Below are 23603 nucleotides of genomic sequence, written 5' to 3' on the forward strand. Positions count from 1 at the left end.
TTCTCCATGTGTCATGTGAGAGAAAGATTAACAGAGGAACCCTTTGGTGTCATTTGCTCTGTTAACTTGAATGAACACTTATCAAACCTCAGATCCAGAAATTTATTGCAAGTTCTCTATTACATGTCAAAAAGATCCCCTAAAGTATTCAATATGATTCTGCATTCAACTTAAGTGTTTATTATGTTTTAATTATTTCTTCAGCAAAGAGTTGTATTCAATCTGGTATATCGAGAATATTCTGCAGAAAAAGAGGTGGACCAGAAGCAGGTCATTTGCTGGCAAATTGGGGTTTGCAGATGCTTTCTTTAGTGGGGCTCTAGCACACAATGCCAGGGCTTGAAAACTGCAAAGCTAGTCCATTGTACCTCTGCTTCTACTGGCTATCTATCCACACTGATTTTTGGGCTCAGTGCCTACTTACACGTTGTTGTATTTGGCTGACCTTTCAGTAACACTGATGTTTCCAGTTGCACTCTTTGTAATGAGGCATTCTGAGTTCAGCACAGCATGGCAGAAATGTCTGGTATCTGAGTAAGAGGCAGAACAGAATTAATTGAAGTTCCTTCTTGAATCTTCGATCAGGTGCTTCCAGGTTGCTTACAGCTTTGGGGGCCCATGGGCCTGCTGGAGGCAGAGCTCAGGCATCTGCTGTTCCTTTTCTTCCTATAGGTAAAGAGGGGAAGACACTGGTTAGAGATTTGCCATGGTTACTGTTCCCAGGGAAACACCTTCCCTGCTTCTCACATATAGAGATGACCTGGCATAGAGGATGAGTGGAAATCCCTCGGAAAATCATTTTCTGCTAGAGAGCAGATACGTCAAGTCAGTCTGAGCCTGTTGCCACTTTGTGAAGCAGAAAGCGTCTTCAACTGCTTTTATTATAAATTCTGCCAGTGAGGCATCAGGAGGGACAGAAGTTAGGTAATTTCTAGGGGCATGGTGCCCTCAGTTGTGTGTAATAGAGCTGTGTGAGCTATGAGAATACACTAGTGACAAACTCTGCATGTGGTGACAATGTTAGAAAGTGGCTGAGGAGCTGGCAAGAGGGCACAGGAATTCATAACACCAACACTGCCTGGATTCTTTGCTCCTGCTCTGAACTGCCTCTGACCCTGTACTCATCTCTAGTTTTGGCATTACTTTCCTTATCTGCAAAGCAGAAGCAGTGGGAATTACCCACCTTCATAAACAGTAGATTCTGATGATGTAGCTATCCTTGAAGGTTAGACCAGTTTCCAGTTGCAATAGGTGACATAAATGCAGGAGAAGAAAAATGATCTGTCCCAGAGAACTTTGGCTCTGCCTGCCTCATCTTGCTAGTCCTTTGATACTAGCAAAGACTCCTTGACAAACTCTAGCTGTCTTTTTCTCAGGCTGGCTCTGTCTGAACATAGTGGCAATGCAGGATTATGGAACTCTGGTGTATTCTGACTTCATTCTCACTTAGGGTCAGTGTAAAGATGGAGTGTTGTTGAGGACTAGTTCGTAGGAAGCGTTTTTCACATGCAGACCACACCTTTGGAGCTCTGTGAATATTATGTGGTAATTTTCTCTCCTGTACTATGTATCAGAATGAGAAGAGATGGAAGGAACACAGGCAACTACAGCAGAAATGGAGGTCATGTGGTTGCAGTCAAGCCTGCAGTGGCCTGCCGTAACCTGCCTTTCATCAGCAGTACCCCATAGCAAGCAACACTGTGCCAATCTAATCCAGTTCCTGGATCATGCAAGTTCAAGGCTTCTTTCGATTCAATGCAATTTATTTTGATGAGTGGTTTAAAGCTTGGTTGTAGTTTTCTGCTCATGTAAAAAGATGAAAATGGTGTGTATTTATAAAAATAATGTACCACTGTAAGGGTTTAGTTGAAGAGCAGCTTCCCTATGGCCCTGTGATGACTGCTCAGAGCTCCACAGCCCCAGCTCCCAGCAAAAGGTAGAGGAAGGACCTTGCTTTATGAACTCATCTACTGGTGCTGAATTCCCCTCTGGAGTCTGATGGTGCTACTTGGAGTACCAGTATGTGAACTTAGGACTCTCTGAGGGCTGCAGCTCCAAGTTGCTATAACTGACAACCAAAGGGAAAGAGCTTGCAGAAGCCAGGTAGGAAATGTGGCAGGGACTCCTGTCCAGAGTTGGTCCTCCTTGTAGTGCTCTCAGTTTCTCACAAAAGAAATACTGAAGCTGAAAGCAAAGTGTTAGCCTCATGTCATGAAATATCTCGTTCTTGGACAGTGGCTTGTATGCCTTTATAGCACTGACGAGACCATTCATGTCACCCAACTGCTAGTTAAGAACTTTTCTGCCTGGGGACACCTCCTATGAAAATGGATCTCCGGCTTCAGATGCTCTTAATTAGCTTGCCTCGTTGTGGTGCTTGAGTCCTCCAATACAACCACGCATCTACTAGCGCTTTACATGGATGGATGAGCATTGGCTGATTAGACTATGCTTCTGCATGCTGTGGAGCTTAAGGCTGCATGCAGAGCATATATCTTTAAGTAAGTAAATGTGTATTTTTTCACCTGTGCTCAAGGTTGGTGGCTGCATAAAACAGGGTCATGAGTCTGCAGACACTAAGGATTGAACAGTTCAGGGGAAGTTTAGGTTAGATGCAAGGAAGAATTTCTTTACTGTGAGAATGGTGAGGCACTGGAATGGGTTGCCCAGGGAGGTTGTGAATGCTCCGTCCCTGTCAGTGTTCAAGACCAGGTTGGATGGAGCCTTTGGTGCCATGGTTTAGTGTGAGGTGTCCCTGCCCATGGCAGGGGGTTGGAACTAGATGATCTCAAGGCCCTTTCCAACCCTAACTATTCTATGGTTCTACGATTACTGAGGCTATTCAGGATTTTGCTGTTGCTGCAAAAGCAGGAAAGATCCTCCTTGCCAGTAGGATGGGGACCTGTCTCTTGTGCTAACAGAGTTTTTCTGATTTAGTACTCCTGTAGGAGAGAGGAATGCCACAGTTCTGTCTGTCCAGTAGTCATGGGTGCTTGTTCTCAGTTCTACTGATGTGTCTCTCTTACTACTGGAAATAAAAAGTAGTTCTTCAGATCTATCTGTTCAGGGAGGAAAAGGGACTGGTTTATTTCTGTCAGGATGACCTTGTACTAGAGCTTAATATCGAGGGAAAGGAGTGTGTTGTTTATGTGAAACTAGTGGAGGTATCTGGCCCTGGATCGAAGGCCTTTTGGATATAAACTGGGAAAACTGGCTTTTTTGAGCTTTTCTACCTTCAATAGTGAAATAAATGAGAAATGCTTTTTCTTTCCCACATGGCTGACCTTTCCACAAAGGTGCTAGTTACTGGAGAAAGTGACTGTTTCATGTGAAGACTGAAATCTGCAGTGGAAGTGTATAAGTAGAAGATAATTCTAAACTCCTTTCAACTCAGTCACAGTGCTTCCCTGTGCGTTGCTCAGGATTTTGCTTGTTTCATTTTCATACTGTATCTATTGTCTTTAATATAAAGTGCTACCAAGGGAACCCGGGATAAATGTTTTTCAGCTGGCTCTCACTGCGAAGAAAATAGCTAAAATAAAATATTATTATGTTTTCCACAGAAACTTTTCTGAGAAAAGTTCATCTTAAATGTTGTGTCTCTCTTTAGCTGTTCCTATTGATATGCAGCCTGCTCTGCTGCTATTGAGCAATACTGAGCTCTGTTCACCCAATCAGAAAAGTCCAGAGAATGGTGATGAAAATAGGGAAGGTATAGCTTGATTTCCATTTAAAAGGAGTTTTGAGAGATAAATGAAATGTAGTACTGAGAAGATCAAGAGAACAAATTCTTGAAGGGCAAGTTATAGCAGAGGCCTTCTGGGTATTTATGCTTTTCCGTTCCTCCCATGATACCAGAGCAAGAAACAACTTGAAATGGAAAAGCATTAAGCACAGACAGATTGCTGTAATTGGTAATGTTTTGTTAACTTGTGGGACTTATTACCACAATCTAATAGCTCAGTTTCCTTTTCTTGTATTGCCAAAACTGTAGTGTAAACTGTCTAGGGAGATTTCAGGGGGAAATTGTGCAGAATACACTGGAAGGTTGGAGAGCATCTGTGCAGAGCTCTCACCCTGGTTGTGCCCACAAAGCTTGGTCTCCATTTTCAGTTCTGCTGCTTCAAGTCCTGCTTAAGTATCCAATTCTGCAGTGCTAATATGTTAATCTTGTGTACAAATTACGCTGCTTCTTTATTATCTGCATCTTGCTGTGGATTAGCCTGCCTAGTGAGGTTTCTAAGTCATGGACTCACCTCCTTCACCACCTGGATGTTATTTAGTAGAATTGTTTGTGCTCAAGTATAAAAGAATGATAAATAAAGTTTGGTTGTAGCAATCCAGCTTTCTATGTGTTAATATTTGGACTATACCAGGTGTCTTGTTACACAGATTTCTGATCCTCTTAGTTCATTCGATTTCTCAAGGGGGAAAAAACTCCTCCAGGCTATTAAAACAGACAAGAATTATTGAGCAAACATTTACCTTTTTTTTCACCTTTTTCTAAGCCAGGGTGTCTCAGCAACGTTGTTCTGCACAATGACAGTACTTTTTTCATATCCAGAAACCGTGACTGTGAGTCATTAAATTGGGGATTGCTGAGTTCAGGCTATTTGTTTAAAACCTTGAGTCACCACCTTGGTGCGGTATGCTGCTGTGGGGGCCTCTAAGGAGCAAGAGTCTACATGACTGAAGATCTGATTATGAAATTGGGTTACTCTTAATTACTAATGTCATACTCTACTAGCAGTGGGAAAACTGAGGTGAGATGGGAAGAGGTAAAGGAATGGGATACCCTGTTCCATTTCCCTTTGACCCAAGACTCAAGAAGGGAGATCTGCCTGAGAAAAAATAACACTGGGGGCAGCTACCAAATTTTTAAGTCAAAACCACAGTAAGAATCAGTTGACTGGAAATTAAAGTGAGAGCTTTGAAACACAAGCCAATTTATTTGTGTTAGGCCAGCTTTAGGGGGAGAAGTGGATTTGTAGTTGCCTGGAGTCTTTGACATAAGATTAAAGAGCTTTCTAAAATGCTGGTTTAATCCAATTTCTGTGAACTTCTTGTGTGTTCACTAAGTCAAACACAATGAACCTAGTGGTCCCCCCTAGTGCTGCAGTGAAAGACTCTGGGAGGATGTTCTCTGAGATAGAGGCATTTAGGTACAAGCCATTCCTTGTCATGCTTTTGGAGACCCATATCCATATGGAGACCCATATCAGGTGTGAACACATGAACATGTGGGATCTGATGCTCAGATGGTGAGAGTTATTTCAATGAAACTGGGGTGTATTATAGAAAGGAGGGATCAGACCTTTGAATTTTTTTTTTTGATTTTTTTTTTTTTTAAGTAAACTTCCATATGCACTGCAGATGTTTGCCAGTAACAAAACCTGAAACATCAGTGTTACTATATTCCATGTGCTGTACGCTGGTGGGACAGTATTTGGATAGTGCATCTGTTGTTCTACTGAGACACAACTTAAGCCTTTTCAGCTTGGCAAAGACATTTTACAGATGCACACTGGAATTACCTTTGCTAATTATGCAAATGAAAAAATGTCAGACACTTGTAAATCTAGCTTACAAAATTAAAAGTGCTGCCTGATGAGCTTTCCTTTGAGCTTGTAGTGGTCTAAGAGGAATTTCTTGGTACCTGTTCTACAGTGAGTTCATTCCTTATCTCAGGAATCCACCATAAAGTTGGTTATTTACATTCACTTGCAGAGTAGAATTTAGTTTTATAACTCCACAGCTGGATCTGCTACTTCTGCAGCATCTCTACACATGGGTTTAACATCATTTTTGGAGCGCAATCATTGGCACATTTTTAGCCATTTACATTGATGTGAACGCTTGTCCATAATGCTTTGGAGCTTCTTTGACCTCTGCTCTTAGAGACAATGAGTCTCTGCAGGGAGGTTAGGAATGCTGCCTGGGAGAGGGCAGGGCACCGCACCAGCATCTGGCTGTGGAACTCAGCTCTGCACCGACTCTGCTGCCTGTTGCAGGGCTCCCACTGAAGATGAGCTGGGTCTCTGTGAGTAGCTGGACTATTGTCTGTTCGCTGCGCACAAGCAGAGCTGGAGGTGTCTCCTGCTCACAGCCTCCCCTTCTAAGAGCAGAATGTGTCTCAACAGATATTGGCTGTAAATTAGTTACACGTGGACATTTACATCGGTATAGGCAGCAGAGAGTAACATTACGCACTCACTGCAGCTGGTAAATTAATCTGTTTAGCATGCAGTTTGGAGATGATGGGGAAATAAACTGCAATGTAAAAACATACCATACACCTTCCTCCTCTCCTAGTCTACCTTTATCCACCTAATAGTGTCTGTCTGTAACAGGTGGGGGAAACTGAGGTTGGCTGGTGACCTGGATTCCTCTCCCCATGCCTTAATTTCTCTATCTGTAAAACAAATGACACTTGTCTTTTTTGAGCCTGACTGCTGGCAAGACACAAAACCCAAAATTGTTACTACTACATCATGCATCCTAGGGCAGAACTGCTTTGCTGCACCCTAGGTAAAGAGTGACTTCTGAAGTGACTGAGATGCTGGGGTTTGTGGTAGTAAAGGTACAATTTTATCAAGCAGCTTAATGCTAAAATGGTGACTTGGTATTACTTCAAACAGCTATACATGCCATGTCACCATTGCCACACCAACAAGAAAGCACATGTGAACTCTTTTCATGTGCTGTGCAAACTTGTGTCCTGAAGTATTTATTGAACTAGAGATGTAGAACTGATTACTCCACTGCTCAAGAGTTATCATCATGTTTCTAGCCAAATTCATAGGTCTCATGCAGTCTTCTCCTTTGTCTTTAAATAACACTACTGTGCTTTGGTGTGTGGGTGTGCCTTCGGGATAGTACGCTGAGACAGCCATTCATAGCAGCACTATTGGTTTCCCTTGGCCATGAATACTCTACTATTTATTTTAATGAGAGCCCTTTCCATGCCTTAGTCTGAGCAAGTGAATTTGTTTTGCCTCTTGTTGGGATGTACCTTTGTTTGTGCTAAGCTGTGAATTCCTCCAAAGTGTCTAAGGGTCTGAATGGAGAGCTGCCTGGGAGGGGAAAAGCTAGCGGTACTTTAGGGAGGGTTAAAGCCTGGGTATGGTGTGTTGGAGGTCTCTGCTGCGGTTTCCGTTGGAGCAGTTACTAAGCAATTTGTGCAGTCTCCTCCAGGAAAGCATCAGCTGTTTGGTACACTGTTGGTTAGATCCAGGACTGCTTCCACAGGAGGCTGCTCCTCCATTTGCCCTCTCTGCCTCGTATGAACTCATTACCACAGAAAGACTGCAGAGAAGCCAGCCAGCAACACAAAGGAGGGCACATGCTTGTGAGTGTGTGTGGGTCTAAAGGGGAGGCATCACTTTTTGCAGTCTGTTTTTGTTGCTTTTCCTGATGGGCATCTGAACTGAGAGAGTGGTGACAGCTTGGAGAAGGCTGCTGAAAGGGTGGCTGGGTCTCCTTGGGCAGAGAGGTTGGCTGTGAGTCCTGTAACTGAGGTATGTGTTCAGAGTACTGCTGGCAACAGCGATGGCTGTTATGGCTCACTGTTTGTCTTCAATGGTAGTAACCAGGGAAATATTTTTGAGCTAACTGGCCTCTGTTCAGGAGTGAGTAAGTAAACAGTACTGCAGCTCCTGTGCCAAACGGTCCCTCAAAAATTGTACGAATAGGCTCTGAAACAATTTTGCCGGATACAGTAATTCGGAGCAGAGACAGTGGGTAGAAATTTTCTAAGATGCTGTTTCAGCTGTGGAACTATCTGCTGGCAAGTTCTGGGGAGGAAGGCATGAAGTCTGCCACATAGACTGTCCTCTCTTGATGAGCTTGGTATCCAAGTATTGTCATGAATGTATCTTAGCTTTGCAGTTTGTGACATGTGCTTTTTGTTAGTCTTGGATTTTAACATGACAGTGTGGAAATGTGAAACCTTCCTTTGTTGTCTTCCATTCTATGAGCATGAATTTTTGTTCTAACATACAGCATTGTTGTGAAGCATGTTTTTTGGAAGGAAGACGAATTAACTTTTCTCTGGCAAAAATTAGAAACCATCAAGTTTTTACTGTTGAGGGACTAGAAAGGAGCTGTGCCATGCTGCTGTAAATCTGGACTAATTTCTTGAAGCTGATGCTTAGACCTTGGCCTTTAATGCCTTTTATTGGATAAACGTTTGTGTTTCGTTTGGAAGCAGGGTATAAGATCCCCTTCTAATATCCCAGTGTGTGTTTTGGGAAATCAAGCAGTGTCTGTCAAAAACTGCTGACAATTGCTGGGCCAATGATGTGGAATGGTGTGTTTCTTTAGCTCTTTGCTGATTCTGGATAGTTCATAATATCCTCACCTTCTTACTTGGACAGCATTCAAATATCTCCTTTGGAGATTGCCACTAATGACTACTTTGAGCCTCTCTTGAATCTTTCATTTAGTAAACTTGAAACGTAGTTTGCATCTTTAGGTGGTAAGATTTTCCACTTACCATAGTGACCCAGTATGCCTACTCAAGAAACTGAACATGAGCAGATTTCCTGATGGGAGGATATTATTTCAGTTCTTTGGTACAAACAGCTTTCTCTTGACCCTATTCCAAGTTAGCTATAGTAGACTCTTAGTGTGTACTATGCCTGCCTGTAAGAACAGCTTGTTGTAACTAAATTCGTACCACTCCTGGAGCATGGAAAAACACAACCACTAAACAGGGCTTTTCGGTCTGTGACCTCTCCACTCCTGTAATTTTATGTTAAAAGTGAACATTAAATTTAGCCAATGAGATGAACTGAAAAATGCAATGATCCTAAGAAGTACTTAGAGTTGGAAGAAATGTTTAATGTGCCTGCAAAGCAACGCTCAGGTAAAGCTGTATGTCCTTCATTAGGTTGCACAGAATGCTTTGGAAATATTGACTGCAACTTGCATAATGAAAGGAGAAAAGTTCAGAGCAGATAGAAGGTCACATCAGGCACTAGTTCAGCTTCTGCCCAAATAGACACTGAGGGTCACAGAGGTTTGAGCTCTTCAGAGAAAGGTGTGAATTTCTAACATTTCCCTCCTTCATGGACCTTGTTTTGGAAAACTTGCAAAGAAATTCCATCCACACCATGGCCTAGATCTATCCCTTCTCAAGGGATTACAGCATATCAGTCATGGATCGCTCAAGACAGTTGGAGTGTTGCTTCTGGCCTTGCTTGTCCAGATTTCTACTGCGTTAGCTTGCACAAAGTTTGGTTTGGTGTAACAGTTAAAAACAAGCAAACAACCCACCAAAAAACCCCCAAACCAACCAACTAAAGAAGCAAACAAATATTTTAGGGATTCCTCCAAACATTAATAGAGTTATTTAAATATTTTAGAAGAATCTTCTCTCCTTGGAAGTTAGTTAGCAAACCTTGCTTTGAGACTTGGCTTTAATGAGAATAGAAATTGCATTTCAACAAATTCACTTTGTAGGTTTTATAGTTGTGTTTGGTTAGCAAATGATCTGAGAGAAAAGATGACACCAGTCATCTACCTATGCTGCATTTTGGCTTTTTCTCTAAGCTGATCTAAGTGTGATTCTCTGCTGGAGGAGGTAGTCCTGGCCTTGCCATTTCCCACCCATGCCTTACTAGCACTTGTACGCTTCAAGATCCTTTACAGAGAGCTAACCCAAATAAGAAACAATCGACTAAGAAAAAATGGCTTCACTTTATTCCAGTAACTTTTTTCCTGGCTTAGTTTTCAGTTGACTCAGCATGGGTTACCACAAAAATAAATAAATAAATAAATAAATAAAAGGTGTTAATATGCAGGCAAATAAGAGAAAGGATGGGATTTCCTTTCTGTTTATAGTTGGAGTTTTAGTCTTTCTGTAAAGCAAACAGTCTGTAGCACAGCCAGCTTGTATCAGGAACTGATCTTGCTATTTCTGTCTGGGCTGAAAGAATAAATCTTTTCAAAAAGTAAACAAAAGCCACAAATGGTGAGAGAGAGAAATAACTAGAATTACAAAAAAATCCCCCGCAACCCAAATTCAAACCAAGAGCTCTTTTCTCAGATGTAATAACACTGAAGTTGTTTTTGGCCTTCAGGAAGTGAAATGTTTTGCCTAAGGGTTCGCATTGGAAATTCTGGTGGACAGAATATTTTCGAATCATGTAGACTGCTTAAACCTTGTCAGTGAAGGTAGGCAATTTTGTCTCCTTGGTGTGTTTAATTCTTGAAATCTAACTTAGCTCTGCTGGACTCCTAGCTAACTGTTGCTGTTCATGGCAAGCAGACACAGCACTTGGGAACATTTGAACTGTAGGTACTGTGCAACTTTTGAACTCTGAATTTGTGTTGCCTTTTGGTACTTTTCAAGAAGAATTAGCACATAATATTAGGTGTCCTTCCATGCCCTTGAAATTAAATCTCTGGCCTTATGCTGGAAATTTGTAACCCATTATTCCCAGAGTCGTGACTTTAGATGGTGGATTGAAGCACCTCTCTCTCCTAGTCAACAGAAGGCCAGGCAGTTGTAGCATTCACTCACTAAAAACCAAAGAAATACTGTTATGGCTCATTGCTTTTGCTTGACTTTCATGAAGCAACAGGCACTGCTGTGTCAATCTACTCAGTGCAGTCCAGTCTTTTACTCCAGCAGGTCATCTTTCCTCTACTGTTGGAAGCCGTTAATTGCCATTAGCATGTAAACTAGTTTCTCTCTGCTCTGAGAAGAGAAGAAGGGAAAAGGTTATATTCCTTGTTGTTTTTAATCAGCTGCTGTTGGTGTAGCTCTGAAGGCAGCAGTCTGTTCGCTGTGCTTCACACCTGCTGCAGGAATATATACAGCTGTGGCAAGAAACAAAATAGGCAAGTGTGTGTGTGGGGAAGCCCAAGCATGTTTCATTTTTGAGTGAGGCATTATGAAGCTTAACTGAATGGCTTTCCCTTTCAAGATTAGATAGCACAGTTGCAGCTAGCCTCCCTAGAGGTTTGGGAGGGAGGAGAAGCTGGGTCAGACAAATAGCTATGGTAATTGCTTTTCTTTTTCTCCTCCTTCATAGGAAACCTTGGCAAGCAAAACCGTAAGGCCTGATTTTTCTGCTCTCTCTAGGAATTGAATTTATAACAATTTTAAGACGAGAAACAAGAATAGATGAACTGACTTTATTTTAATTGTCCTGGCAAATTCAGCTAGCTCAACTAATGAAGAATTGCATGGTATGTGTAAAGATTGAACTTTGGTGACCTATGTAGGGGATTGGTGGTGTTTCACTTGATACTGTTTGATCAGTTTAGCTTTTTTCTTTTTTAAATTTGAGAAACTTACGTGTGACTGCCTCTTCAATTAAAAATAAATAAATAAATACATAATCTAAGACCACAAGAATAATGACAGAGAAGCTAGGAAATGCCTGAGTCAAGGTTGCCAAGATAACCATGTTTCAGCCACTTGCCTGGTGTATGTTTTGATGTGATCTTTAGTTGCATGGCTATACAGACTTTCTATCAGAGAACAGGACTACTTTGAAGTGATCAGGAGTTGTCCAAGCTCTTCTGCAGATATTAACAAGGTGCCACGAAGCAAGGCAGTTGCTGCAGAGCTCCTGTGGCTTGTCAGGTTTCTAAAACTTTCTCATTGACTTTTGGGTCCCCATGTAATGGATGAAAACATGCCCATTATCAATAAGTAAAAAGCAGGGTTTTCTTTGCTGTGGTATCTATCCTGCAGGGAAATGGCACATTTCTTCCACCTAAGAGGCTGAACACCACTTCCTGCAGGCTAGTGACTTGCAGTACGCAGATCAGGAAGGCTGCAGAGCCTCCTGGAATAGTGGAAGATAGGAACATTTTAATGCTCACTAATGCTAGGTAAAATGTGTGGCTGTAAAACTAAGCCAGAACTCTATTGTCTGGTTTGCTTTTAAAAAAAAATTCACATTTTTATTTTAGTCAATGATTAAACTTCCTTCAGGAGCCCCACATAATCATGTGTTTCCAAGGACTAGGACTTTTTTGCAAGCTCTGTAATGCTATTACAAATTTATCGATATTGAAGAGTAACTACCTTTAAACACTGTCCTAAAGGAAGATGGAAGAGGGCAAATGTGGTTGTGGGCTGTTGGCTACAGCTGCTGACATTTCATAGCCACGTCATCTGATTTTTTTCATTTGAACTTGTGAGGCATCTTCTCCTTATTTCCTCAGGTTTTCCCAGTCTTCTGCTAGTTTCTTATGCTACAAGTTCTTTTCCCAGCATGTCAGCGTGTGAGCTATGCCTTTTCTTGAGCGTGTGATTCCTAGTCATCGAATATATTTTATACCACCTTTCTCACCATCTGAATGTCTCTTGCTGCATGTGGGGTTTACAGCAAATCCCATGTGGCACAGCTTGCCCAGGCAGGGGCTTTGATGAGAACTAACTGGCACTCTGCAGTTCTTGTTTCTATTACTTCATCTTATCCCTACACCACAAAATTCTTTTGGTAGAAAAAAGATATTTAGAAATCAGAAACCAAGCTATTTTTAGAGCAACTTAATAAAACATCTATATGAAGGAGGGAGAGGGGATTTCTGTTTTCTCAGGACTGGTTGATGTTAATGATGCCTTCATACTGGCAAAACATCACTGAAACCAAGCTCTTTAGCTTCATTAGTTTGCTCTTCCATTTACTGTTAGCCACCTGCAATGTCAAGAATCAGTGAAGTTGATAGTGGGGTGCATAAATGATATGGAAGTGAAGATCCCACATCAAAACCATCCCTCATTCTAGTTTTAATTTCCCCCTTTTTAGTTCAAAGGGAGGATTTGCAGAGTCAGCCTTCTTGAGATTTATTTTTTTTTTTTTTCCCCAAATTGCTTGGAATTACTGCCTTTTTTTGTCCATCAGCCAAGATCTGTGCAACTTCTTCCGGTCCTGTGCCTCACCATCTGTCTAGGAGAGGGCAACAAGTTGTTTGGTTACTTTGTCTCAAGTCTTTAGTGAAGCATTTGAAAACGAACCAAAAAGTTTCCAAGTAACACAGTGTCATTTAAAACCTAGAATCCTGAGTTCTGGAAAGGGTCAGAGTGGATGTCTGAAAGCAAGGTAGAGATGGCATTTTACAAAGCAGACTAGGATGCAGGAGGAAGAAGCTGATTTCTAACCTCTCTGACCTCCCTCTCTATTTCTGGACAGTTTGTTTAAAACCAGGTGTGCTAAAATATTTCAGTATTGACGTCAATGAAAATCTTGATGTTTAAGCAGGGCAACTGCCTGCCTTAACTCTGATCTGTGGTCTATCTGGACCCAGATTTCTTCTTTCCACGTGTTGTCTGGGCAGTTAGAGATGAGCTGTAAAAGCCATGACTGATTGTTCTGTAGCTGTACAGTGGCTAAAGGCCTAATTACAATAGGTACTATTGTAACGTAAACAGCCAAGCTGGCAGATATTCTGGAGTAAATGTTGCTGGTCTGGGGTGAAGAATGGGGGGAACATGTGGGTGCACCTGCTACAGAAAGAGGTCAAATTAGCTCGATGTGAGATTATAGTTGCTGGTCACTAAATAGATTACACACAAAAACTGTGACTCCCCCAGCTCTTTGCCATGTTATTTTTTAACTTCTCAGTGTTTGCTTCAAAAGAACAGGCTTTGTTTTCATGAGAAGGAAGCCTCATGGCTCCTTATTTCCTCCTTTTACTATGTATTTGCTTGTAGTGGAAAAAGCATCAGCAAAGGAAACTCTTCTGGATTGGTTAGTTACACAAAGTCCTCAAGTGGAGACCAGGGAGTTCAAGGTGGAACATGGCACTGTATCTGAAATAGATCTTACTGTTTCAAAAAAAAGTAAAAGCTTTTAAAAAACTGAAAAGCTGCTTCATGTGGGAGGCCAAATGCCATGGCTTAATATAGAACATGCAGAAGAAAAGAACAGGCTGACAGCTTCAACAAACCTGTGACAAGCTCTGCCAAGTCTACTAGAGCTCTTTTATGAAAAGCTCTGGAATTGTAAGGCAATAAAGTATGTACACTGCAGATGAGACTCTGTAAGTATTATAAACTTCTCTGTGACAGTCTGAACCAATACTCAAGCCAAGCTTTTTTTACTTTGAGTATCATCTTTGTTTTGCTGGAAAATTGTCATTAAGGTTTTATTAACTCATTGAATATTTCTGTTTTCACTTGCACAGATGAAATCATGCAGCAGGAGATACGGCCGCTGGTTGCAGTGGATATAATAGAGCAGCTGCATAGGCAATTTGCTATCTTGTCAGGTAAGAAGTTGCTGTCAATCACACACTGGGATTCTCTTGGAAATGTGTTGGAATCTGTCATGCTGACTGTCACCCTTCAACTTTGTACAGCAGTTGCAATAGTATTTTTATATTGCTATCGAATAGTGCTTTTACAATCAGTCACAGTGTATGGAAGTGATAAATGACAACTTGCTGTGATTGTTTTTCTTGAGGCAAGTGAATTTTCCATGCTCTCCACAATGGGGTGCAGGGGAATATATTGGGAGGGTAAGAAATTAAATCATTCTGTACATATATTTGTACAATGTCTGGTCATGTGGTTTGTGGGAAAATATTTTGGTCTGTCAGTTATTCATGACCTTCCCCTTCTTCCTCATTTGCCTTTGTTTTAGAAATGATTCATTTCTAAAGTGCAAGGTTCTAATCTTTTAAAAATTTGATTATTACATATTCCTTTGTTTGCCTGAAGTTTGCAATCACACACAGTGATGCAATTCCTGCCCTGAATAAATAACTGATACTGAAATATGCCAATCTGTTTTATACACTTATTTTGGGTACTGTAGAAGAGAAATCCTTATCTGGGTCCTCAGATGGCCTCTGGCAACAACTTTTGTGTCTGTTTCTGTCTGTTCTGCAAATAAAGAAATTAAGAACTTGCTTTCTTTCTTTGCCATGGATACACAGCGAAGCATCATGAATTTGCACAAAACACCGAGATGTTCATAAGGTAATTTTGGACAGCCTGTCCCTCTGCTTGGTGGAGAGGAGCACTGGGTACACAGTGCATTGAAAATACACAGACCCAGTTCTGCAAATTATCAACTCCGCAGGACCAGCCCTTGCTACATTTTCACATATTTAAGTACACGTCAAGCTGCCAAATGAAAACCAAATCTTAAATTACTCGGAATTCTGTTTATGGAGCTCTGATTTTGGAGGTTTCTGTGTAGCATCTTGTGGCAGTTTCATAAGCTTAACAACAAACTGTTTTGCATTCAGCAGAGGTTATTGACTGAACAGAGGTGGACCCAGCTGTCTTCTTGTCTGCAGTAAAGCATCTCAGGGTCACATGTTCCTAGATTTCCTAATAAAGTCAAATCTTTGTGGTGAACAGTGTTAGCAACTGCATAAAATTGCTCAAACCTTTTGTATCCCACTGTTCTCAGTCTAGGGTAACTAGGAAATGTTAGTGTAGCATCATTCCTAAGACAATTTTTGTTGCAGAATTCTCCTTCAGCTCTCCAGGCATTTGCCTGCATACCATCTGCTTACTATAGCTCTGCCATGCCAAACTGGAGAGGATAGTGAGTAACTTGGTATCATTGTCAAGTGCTCCATGCACAGATGCCACAACAAGGTCTCACAAGCATTAGGTAATCAGAGAAAGCCGGGCACCCTTTTTCCTTACGGTGCTAGTTGCTTAACAGCAAAAAATAATGATTGATGGGTGGTATTTGGCAGGCTCTTAATCCAGGGACTGTTGTCAAGTTTGAAACTAATCCCCGCTGAAAGTACTGCTTTGGGAATGCTACTTATATCCCTTTTATTAGTGCTAAACCAATGTTAAAATATTCCAAACACAAGGAAGGGAACAGGGAATCTAATCACTGTTCAAGTCTGTTTGGGTTGTGATGTTAACTTCAGTCAGATCACATCTGGGATGCTTGCCTGCTCTTCATAAACAAGAGAACACTTATCAGCTGAACTCTCTAGAATACTTTGCTTACTTTTTCTCACCAGGCATGCAGAGCTGCTGAAACCAAGGTTGTTGTTTTCAAGGCCTTTGACTTAACTGATACATGAATGCCTGACAACACTTACATCAGTGTAAAGAACATCATACATGTTGAGAATTCAGTGCCTCATGTGTAATACCTATCTGGTAAAATGTGAAGGACTGCTTTTCTCAAATCCCATTACTTTGCAACATTTGAGGCCGTTAATAAAAGCCAAGTATGCTATGAAATGAACAACTTGTGGAAGGGGGTTTACTAAGCAGGAAGAAAACTATTTACAGTTCCAGCTAGAACATTAAACATCGCACAAAAATGTCATGGATAAATATGAAAAAGAATTTTCTTATTTCTTTATGGACTCCTCATTTTGGTAGTGCCTGTATTCTCACTTGCTATTTTAGCAAATTCAACAAATTCAGATCTTCACATTTGATGTACTTCTTTTATTCTTTGAAGTGATGAGACAGATGTTAAATAAGACTGTTTAAACCTGAGGTACTTAAAATCTTTGGAAATTGTTCTTTATAGAAGGCAGAAATGAGAGGATTATTTGTTAGGGATTGGCAAATAACTGGTTCGACAGCATACAAATACTACCAACAAATACTGGAAGTGAGTGAAAATGTACCTTTCATGCTCCCACTTACATAAATAACAAATCCCATTTGAAGAATTTTCAGGCTTATCTAAAATCTCCACAGTACAGTCCAGAAATAATATCCTAGTAAGAAATAGGGCAGTATAGTTCATAGTTTCTTATTTGATTTTAGTCTGAAGCTTACAGCTAGATTTGGAAACTTGAGTGCTTCCATTCTGAAATCCCCATGGTAGCCTATGAAGAATCATAGAATCATAGAATAGTTAGGGTTGGAAAGGACCTTAAGATCATCTAGTTCCAACCCCCCTGTCATGGGCAGGGACACCTCACACTAAACCATGTCACACAAGGCTTTGTCAAACCTGACCTTGAATGCTGCCAGGGATGGAACATTCACAACTTCCTTGGGCAACCCATTCTCTTACAGTAAAGAACTTCTTCCCTGTATCTAGTCTAAACTTCCCCTGTTTGAACCCATTACACCTCATCCTGTCACTACAGTCCCTAATGAAGAGTCCCTCTCCAGCATCCTTATAGGCCCCCTTCAGGTATTGGAAGGCAGCTATGTGGTCTCCACGCAGCCTTCTCTCCTCCAGGCTGAACAGTCCCAACTTTCTCAGCCTGTCTTCATACAGGAGGTGCTCCAGTCCCCTGATCATCTTTGTGGCCCTCCTCTGGACTTGTTCCAACAGTTCCATGTCTTTTTTTATGTTGAGGACACCAGAACTGTACACAATACTCCAAGTGAGGTCAATCATGAACGTAAAATCATCTATTTAGAGGTCCCTTTAGCCCAGTGTCTTATTCTATTGCTGACCACTGGTGCGTCACAGGTGTAAAATATAAGAACAAGAGTATTCCTTACTGTCCCTTCTTGCCTCCTGCAAACTGAGTTTAAGTAAATGTCAGAAACTACTATACTTTAAAAAAAATTGTTTCTGTAAGAAAGTATAGCTTTCTTTTTCCTCTAGCAAAAGATTGGTTTCTTCATCCAATGAAAACAGATCTGTGCACTCTCCTGCCTCATTTCACTTATTAAAGTAATTCGCACATAAATTACCTCCTTTGATTTTGGTTATTATACTTTTGTTTCCTAGGTGGCTCTGCACTTTTTCCTTAAAGTCTACTGCTTTTCATTATGCACAAGAAACCACAAATATTTTGGTGCTTCAGTGCTTGCCTCCAAGGAGACCAAAAATCTCCTGATAGTTAGTTTATTTCCTCATTTTCCATACTGGTATGTTCCAGCTCAGTACCCACTGTCTGAAAAAAACAACCCCTCTGCTCTTTGGCTTCATTAATATGGGTAGAAGACACTCACAACTTACTTGCAGAGTGTACTGGGCATATAATATCTATTTTTCAGAACAACATAAAAATAGTATATGCTGACTTATACTAGTTTTGGATATTTCTTTCCTTTTGTAGGCTGCAGCCTCCAGAGGGCAGCTAGCCAACTCTTCCTTGCATGCAGCTTGGAGGTGTTAGCAGTGAGTTTGATTTGTGCTACTCCAAAGCCTCTAGCTTTTTTGAGCTCTCCTGTTCAATCCTGTGGACCCCAGGTCCATTTGTCCAGTGAAAATGGACAAATTGTGTTATAAATGACTGTTTATTTGATTAATACCAGCTTTTTATTAACAGCTGGTGGCAGAAGCATACAGTGAAAATATAATATTTCCTTGCAGTAACCAGAAAAGAGTAGAATGATTGAAGTCAAAGGCTCTTCGTTTTCTGTCCTGGTTTCAGCTGGGATGGAGTTAATTTTCTTCCTAGTAGTAGGTACAATGGATGCTGTGTTTTGAGAATACTATGAGAATAATGTCGATAAGATACTGATGTTTTAGTTGTTGCTAAGTAGAGCTTACCCTGATCAAGGACTTTCTGATTTCCCATGATCTGCCAGTGAGAAGAGACACAAGAAGCCAGGAGAGAGCACAGCCAGGACAGCTGACCCAAGCTAGCCAAAGGGATATTCCATACCATAGAACATCATGTTCAGTATAAAAACTGTGAGGAGGTGGCCAGGAGCCACCACCTGCTACTTGGGGACAGGCTGGGTATTGGTCAGCGGATGGTGAGCAACTGTATAGTGCATCACTTGTGTTTCTTGGGTTTTATTTCTCTCCCCACCTTATAATTATTATATTTTACTTTATTTCCATTATTGAACTGTTCTTATCTCAACCCATGGGTTTTACCTTTTTCTAATTCTCCTTCCCATTACACAGGGTAGGGGAAAGTGAGCAAGTGGCTGCATAGTACTTAGTTGCTGTCTGGGTTTAAACCATGACATTTTCTCATGACATGACTCATTGAAATGCGTTTTTCTACTATTGCTGTGTAAAAACTTCTTAGAAGAGGATCTGACTGTCCTGCAGTTTCTGAGCAGATGGTAGGAATTATATAAGAAGCCTAATGAGCTTGGTGTTTGATTGTGTCAGAGTCTAGTTACAATGAATGTGTTAGATACTAACAGCCTCCTGTTTGTCCTGACCCTCCTGCTACCAGACTAAGACTACTATCCACACCAAGAAAAAGGAAACTCTTCAAAAGTTTCCCTGGTTGCTGTGGTCATAGAAAAGACTTCAGTGTACTGTGACGATGTCCTTAATCACATTGTTCTTTGGACATCTTTTTTTCTCATGTGTTGATCTAGCCCTACTTAGCTTGTGAGATCTGGTGACAGTGCAGGTTCTTGAGGTTAAATTCTAGTTTTGAAACCACTGCCTAAAAACTGAACTCACAGCAGTACAGCTGTGACAACATAGGAGTGCACAGCTATATTTGTTTCCTGTAGCTGTTCAGGGAACTAGATCACAAAGTTGGGTGGTACTGAAAACCTGTCTTCTACACACAGCAGTTTTTACTGAAGAATGGTAAACCACTGGTAAAATGTTCTTGTCCTTCTGACAGACTAATAACCCGCTGTACCAATGTGTTCTTGGAACTAGTACTACCCCTCCTTTTTTAATCTGCCGCTTCACAACCTGTTCTCATCTGTAATTACTCTGTCAAAGAGCCCAATCTGCCATTTGCAGCAATAATGGATCCTGTTACTAAATCACAAATTTATTAGACAAACTGTCATGAATTGTATTAGCAGAGATTAATTTTCTTTGTGTTCTGCTCCTGTTAAGTCAATGGGCTTCAGTGGATGGGAGGCTATATCTGAAAATGGTAACTGACTCTGAAGCCAGTTTATTTAATTTCCAAAGCCTGGAGGGTGTTTGGCCATCTGCTTCCTGTTTAAACTGAGTCTTTTGGAAAACCTGGCCTGACCTCACCAAAAGGAGAGTTTGGAATTTACAGTTTGTAAACATTTAAACCCAGGAAACATGATTTAACTTTAATAAGAAATCCAGCATTCAAAATACGACTTAGGGAGGTCTCTGCCTGTGGGCAGACCCAAGCAGTTGGCCTGCACGCATCAGCAAAATTTGAAAGACAACTTTCCACTCTCCGATGCCAACTGATGAGTTGGTGTCTGTGGCAGGCTGGGGAAGAGAATACTGTGAACTTGCAGACAAACTTTTGGAACTTCTGCCCATAGCCTGTTTGGGGGGAGGGGGTGGGGTGGCGTGGTGTTGTTGTTTTTATTTTGGGGTGGGAAGGTTGGGGGATTTGGGGGTTTTGTGTGGGGGTTGTTTTGTGGGATCTCTTTTTTTTTGTTTGTTTGGGTTGTTTTTTTTGGGGGGGTTGTTTATGTTGTGTGGGGTTTTTTTGTTTTGGTTTGGGGTTGTTTGGTTTTGTTTTTTTTTTGTTTTTGTTGTTTTTTGTTTGGTTTGGTTTTGGTTGGGGGTTTTTGTGTGGTTTTTTGGTTGGTTTTGGTGGGTTTTTTTCCTGTGGTTTGTTTTCTTGTTGTTGTTGTTGTTTTTCTTTTCCATCCCTAGAGATTCAGCATATTTGGTAAGCTGTAGTTAAATATTACTTTCTGAACCCTACCCTTGGTGTAACCCCTGATTGCCTAAGTCATAAATATTATTGATCCCTGGACAGGAAATATAGGTGGGCTAGAACTGGAGAGTGTGAGATTTCCTAGGATCATCATTGTATTCAGGAACCTAGCCTGCAGTTGTGATTACTTGCTGCTTTTACATCAGTCCTACCAACCTGCAACTTCAGCTGTGAGAGCTCTCAGAACTCAGCACTCGCACCTCATTTGTCAGTCACACCCTTTACACTGCAAAGCAAAATTAAATTTTCTCTGCTGCCTTATCCCATTCTCCCCTGTGCATCTTCCACCCCCAAATACTTCAGTTGTTTTGTTTCCACAGCTGAATTCTGGCCTCATCTTCACTGCAACAACTAGCCAGGCTGCACTGGCAGATGGAAAGTTTATCTAATAGGAACAACTATGAGCAACGTTTCGTGTCCTGGGACTTGGGGAACTGGCACACACAAGAGCGAGCAATGGTCCCATTACTGTACCTTGTACTACCCCAACACTGCTTGTGTTCTACCTCTCCTACTTTTCTTTGCTTTCCATATGAAATCTGTAGTTTTTGTCCTGTCGCCCCAGTTCTTCCAGTCACTTTGCACTTGGGCCACAAGAGAAGAGGAAAAGTTGAGCAGAAAGCTGGGGTGGAAAATAAGGAGTGTGTCCAGGAAAAGGAGGAGAAGGGATGCTGTCAGTCTGAGTAGCAAACCAGGCAGAAGGTCAAGTTGACTGTAATCTTTTCCTCCTAAATCCTGCCTTTCTCCAGACAGTCTAGCCTTCTGCTCCTCCAACTCCTGACGTTGTCTGCCTTGTTTGTGCTCCAGGTTGTTGAGTTTGACACACCTCTGTGTGTGATCCTGAATGCAAATGTTTTATCTGCTTGCTAATAATTCACCTCTGATCATAAGCAATATCTTTAATCAGAATGCCCTTCGCTGAGCAACAGTAGAGCAAAGGGACTGTACCTTTGACATTATAATGAGTTTGAGTTGGATGCAAAGCAAGTTGCTATCTGCAGAGTTAGAGAGCAGAAAGGAGATGGATCTATTGAAGGAAATTGATGGAGCTGAATCAGGGTGGCAGTGCTTGTGGGTGCTGAGAGAGGAGCTCAGGTCTACATCAGGAGATGTTAGATGAAATGTTGCCGAGTTTCCCCATCAGGCAAAACTGGGGCTAGCTGTGACAGAGCAGCCTGTGGTCTAACTGAGGAGCAGTGACGCACAAGATTGCCAGCAGGATGGCCTGGCTCCGCAAAGACAAGGTCAGGAGTGAGCCTCATGTTAGGTCAGCCAGACGATAGCCGTTAACCTCCTTTTCTGCCAGCTGAGCCTCTAACATTTGTGGTGGCCCCTTGCAAGGGCCACTGCTACCAGCTGCTGCTCTTTCCCTGGCTTGGCACCATTGTTTCGAGCTGCCCGAAGGTGTTGGAGGTGGCTGGGTTGCTTGAAGAGTGCTGCAGTGTGTCATCTAATGGCACCTGGAGCAGCTGCAAGTCAGCGAGATAGGCCTATGCTTTGCATAAAGACGGCAGGCAGTCATTGTGGCTAAGCTCCTGCTATCTGGTTTTCAGTGTATCTTTGTTCCTGTCTCTGACTGCACTAAATTCGAGTTACTGGTCGCTTCTCCTGTAGAGCTCTTTAGCTGACCTCATGCATCATGTTGCTTTGGCTTTTTGTCAAGCTTCTTTTCTCCTTGCAGTCTTTGGGCCCCCTTGCCTTGCTTCACAGACACCACTGAAAAGAGCCGGCATGCCCCAGGTAGCTGTAATGTAACCCTCTCAGCTTTGTGCTGTGTTCATGTAGCTCACTTCAGCACTTCTTTTCTGTCTCACTCCTCCAGCCCTCTATCATTTAAAATGGGGGGTTTGGGGCTCTTTTTCTTGTGTTTGTTGTTGTTGTTTTGTTGGTTTTTTTGTTTGTTTGGTTGGTTTTGGTTTTGGTGTTTTTTTTCCCCTTTTGAGGACTGTTTTTCTTTTGGACTTTCATGGAGCTGCTGGACCTTGTTCTGCCTTATTCAGTCTTAATTATGATGAATTGTATCATTTTCTGTTCAGCAATTCAGTTCTTTTCACAAATGATGCCCAGGAGTGTGGGGGTTATACGCAGTCCCAGCACATACAAGGATCGTATACAGTCTTGGCACCAAATTCCATGCACTTAGTCCTTATGGCTGTGGAGCTGACTGAAGACTGTCCCTGTTGGTTTTTATTGTGTGCTCTCTGCCCTTCCAAGTCAATGAGTAGCAGCCAGTTAAAGGCTGCTTTCAAGGACTAGAAGAAATCCAGTGGCAATTCCCTGCTAAGTTTATGGCCCAGAAAAAAAAAAGGGCTGCAGCCTGTCAATTCACATTCTGCAGAAATTTGCATACTGCAGCAAATCTTGGTTTAGTGTCAGGAAAAAAAAAAGCATTAACGTTTAGATGTATTGAACTGCCTTCTTATCCAGAGGAGAGAGTTTTCCAAACACCCTTGGCATGTAAGGAGCTTCCTTTATATCCCTTAATATTCACTCTTGTTACCTTCCTAGATACATGGATACATGGTTATGGATCATTTTCCGTTGTACCTCAACTACTTTTTAAGCTTCAGATACGGGCAGGAACAAGCCACTCCTAATGTATTTGTGTTATTAATTGTCACCCAACACTTCAGACATTCCTGCTCTCTCCTTGTTATAGTACTTAACAATTTCTGATCACAAAACTCTTTCAAATTGCACTGTAATTTCATGGTATGGCAGGAACTGAGCATTTCCTTATTTATTTCCTTGTCTGAAATACTGCTACATTCAAGAACTTCCTAAACATTCTTCTGTTTTGGTTACAGCAGGAAGTGCTGACTTCATACAGGAGAATGAGATGGAGCCTAAGAGCTAAGAGTGTGTGGCCTAGTCAGAGGCAAGGAGCTAGCTCCTGGCTCTTAGCTGAATGCTTCTCAAATGTCCTCTTAGATTTGTTGCCAGTGGTGAGGGGAAGAAGCGAGTGTTCAGTCTGCTTACATTCATTCCTTGGATGACTTTTTGTAGAAGAAGATCCTGTCACAAAAATACACACCCACATACAATGCATCATCAGCCTGCCTTATCTAGCCCAGGAAAAAAGAGACCAGAGGAAGAAG

The 23603-nt window shown here is 41.6% G+C and overlaps 1 protein-coding gene and 1 long non-coding RNA gene across 11 annotated transcripts in view; one reads left to right on the plus strand and one right to left on the minus strand.

Annotated features, from left to right (window-relative positions):
* The window catches only part of MCF2L2 (MCF.2 cell line derived transforming sequence-like 2), a 183440-nt gene that overhangs the window by 23890 nt on the left and 135947 nt on the right, over positions 1–23603 (plus strand). For 8 of the 10 annotated variants that reach the window (XM_061353481.1, XM_061353487.1, XM_061353482.1 and 5 more), the window contains exon 2: positions 14149–14232. In XM_061353481.1, the coding sequence (XP_061209465.1) occupies positions 14149–14232 (84 nt within the window). Of the gene's footprint in view, positions 1–7189; positions 7349–13806; positions 14005–14148; positions 14233–23603 lie in introns of those variants that run through there. The other 2 variants (XM_061353485.1, XM_061353484.1) reach the window with 2 other exon arrangements.
* LOC133212270 (uncharacterized) lies at positions 414–706 on the minus strand. Its single transcript, XR_009725439.1, has 2 exons — positions 605–706; positions 414–530 (listed from the first exon to the last, which is right to left on the minus strand). It is a non-coding gene; the product is annotated as an uncharacterized LOC133212270 (long non-coding RNA).

Source organism: Neopsephotus bourkii, unplaced genomic scaffold (assembly GCF_033783945.1).
Source record: "Neopsephotus bourkii isolate Nb327-2 ecotype Australia unplaced genomic scaffold, CSIRO-AGI_Nbou_v1 NB_678, whole genome shotgun sequence".
NCBI classification, from domain to species: Eukaryota; Metazoa; Chordata; class Aves; order Psittaciformes; family Psittacidae; genus Neopsephotus; species Neopsephotus bourkii.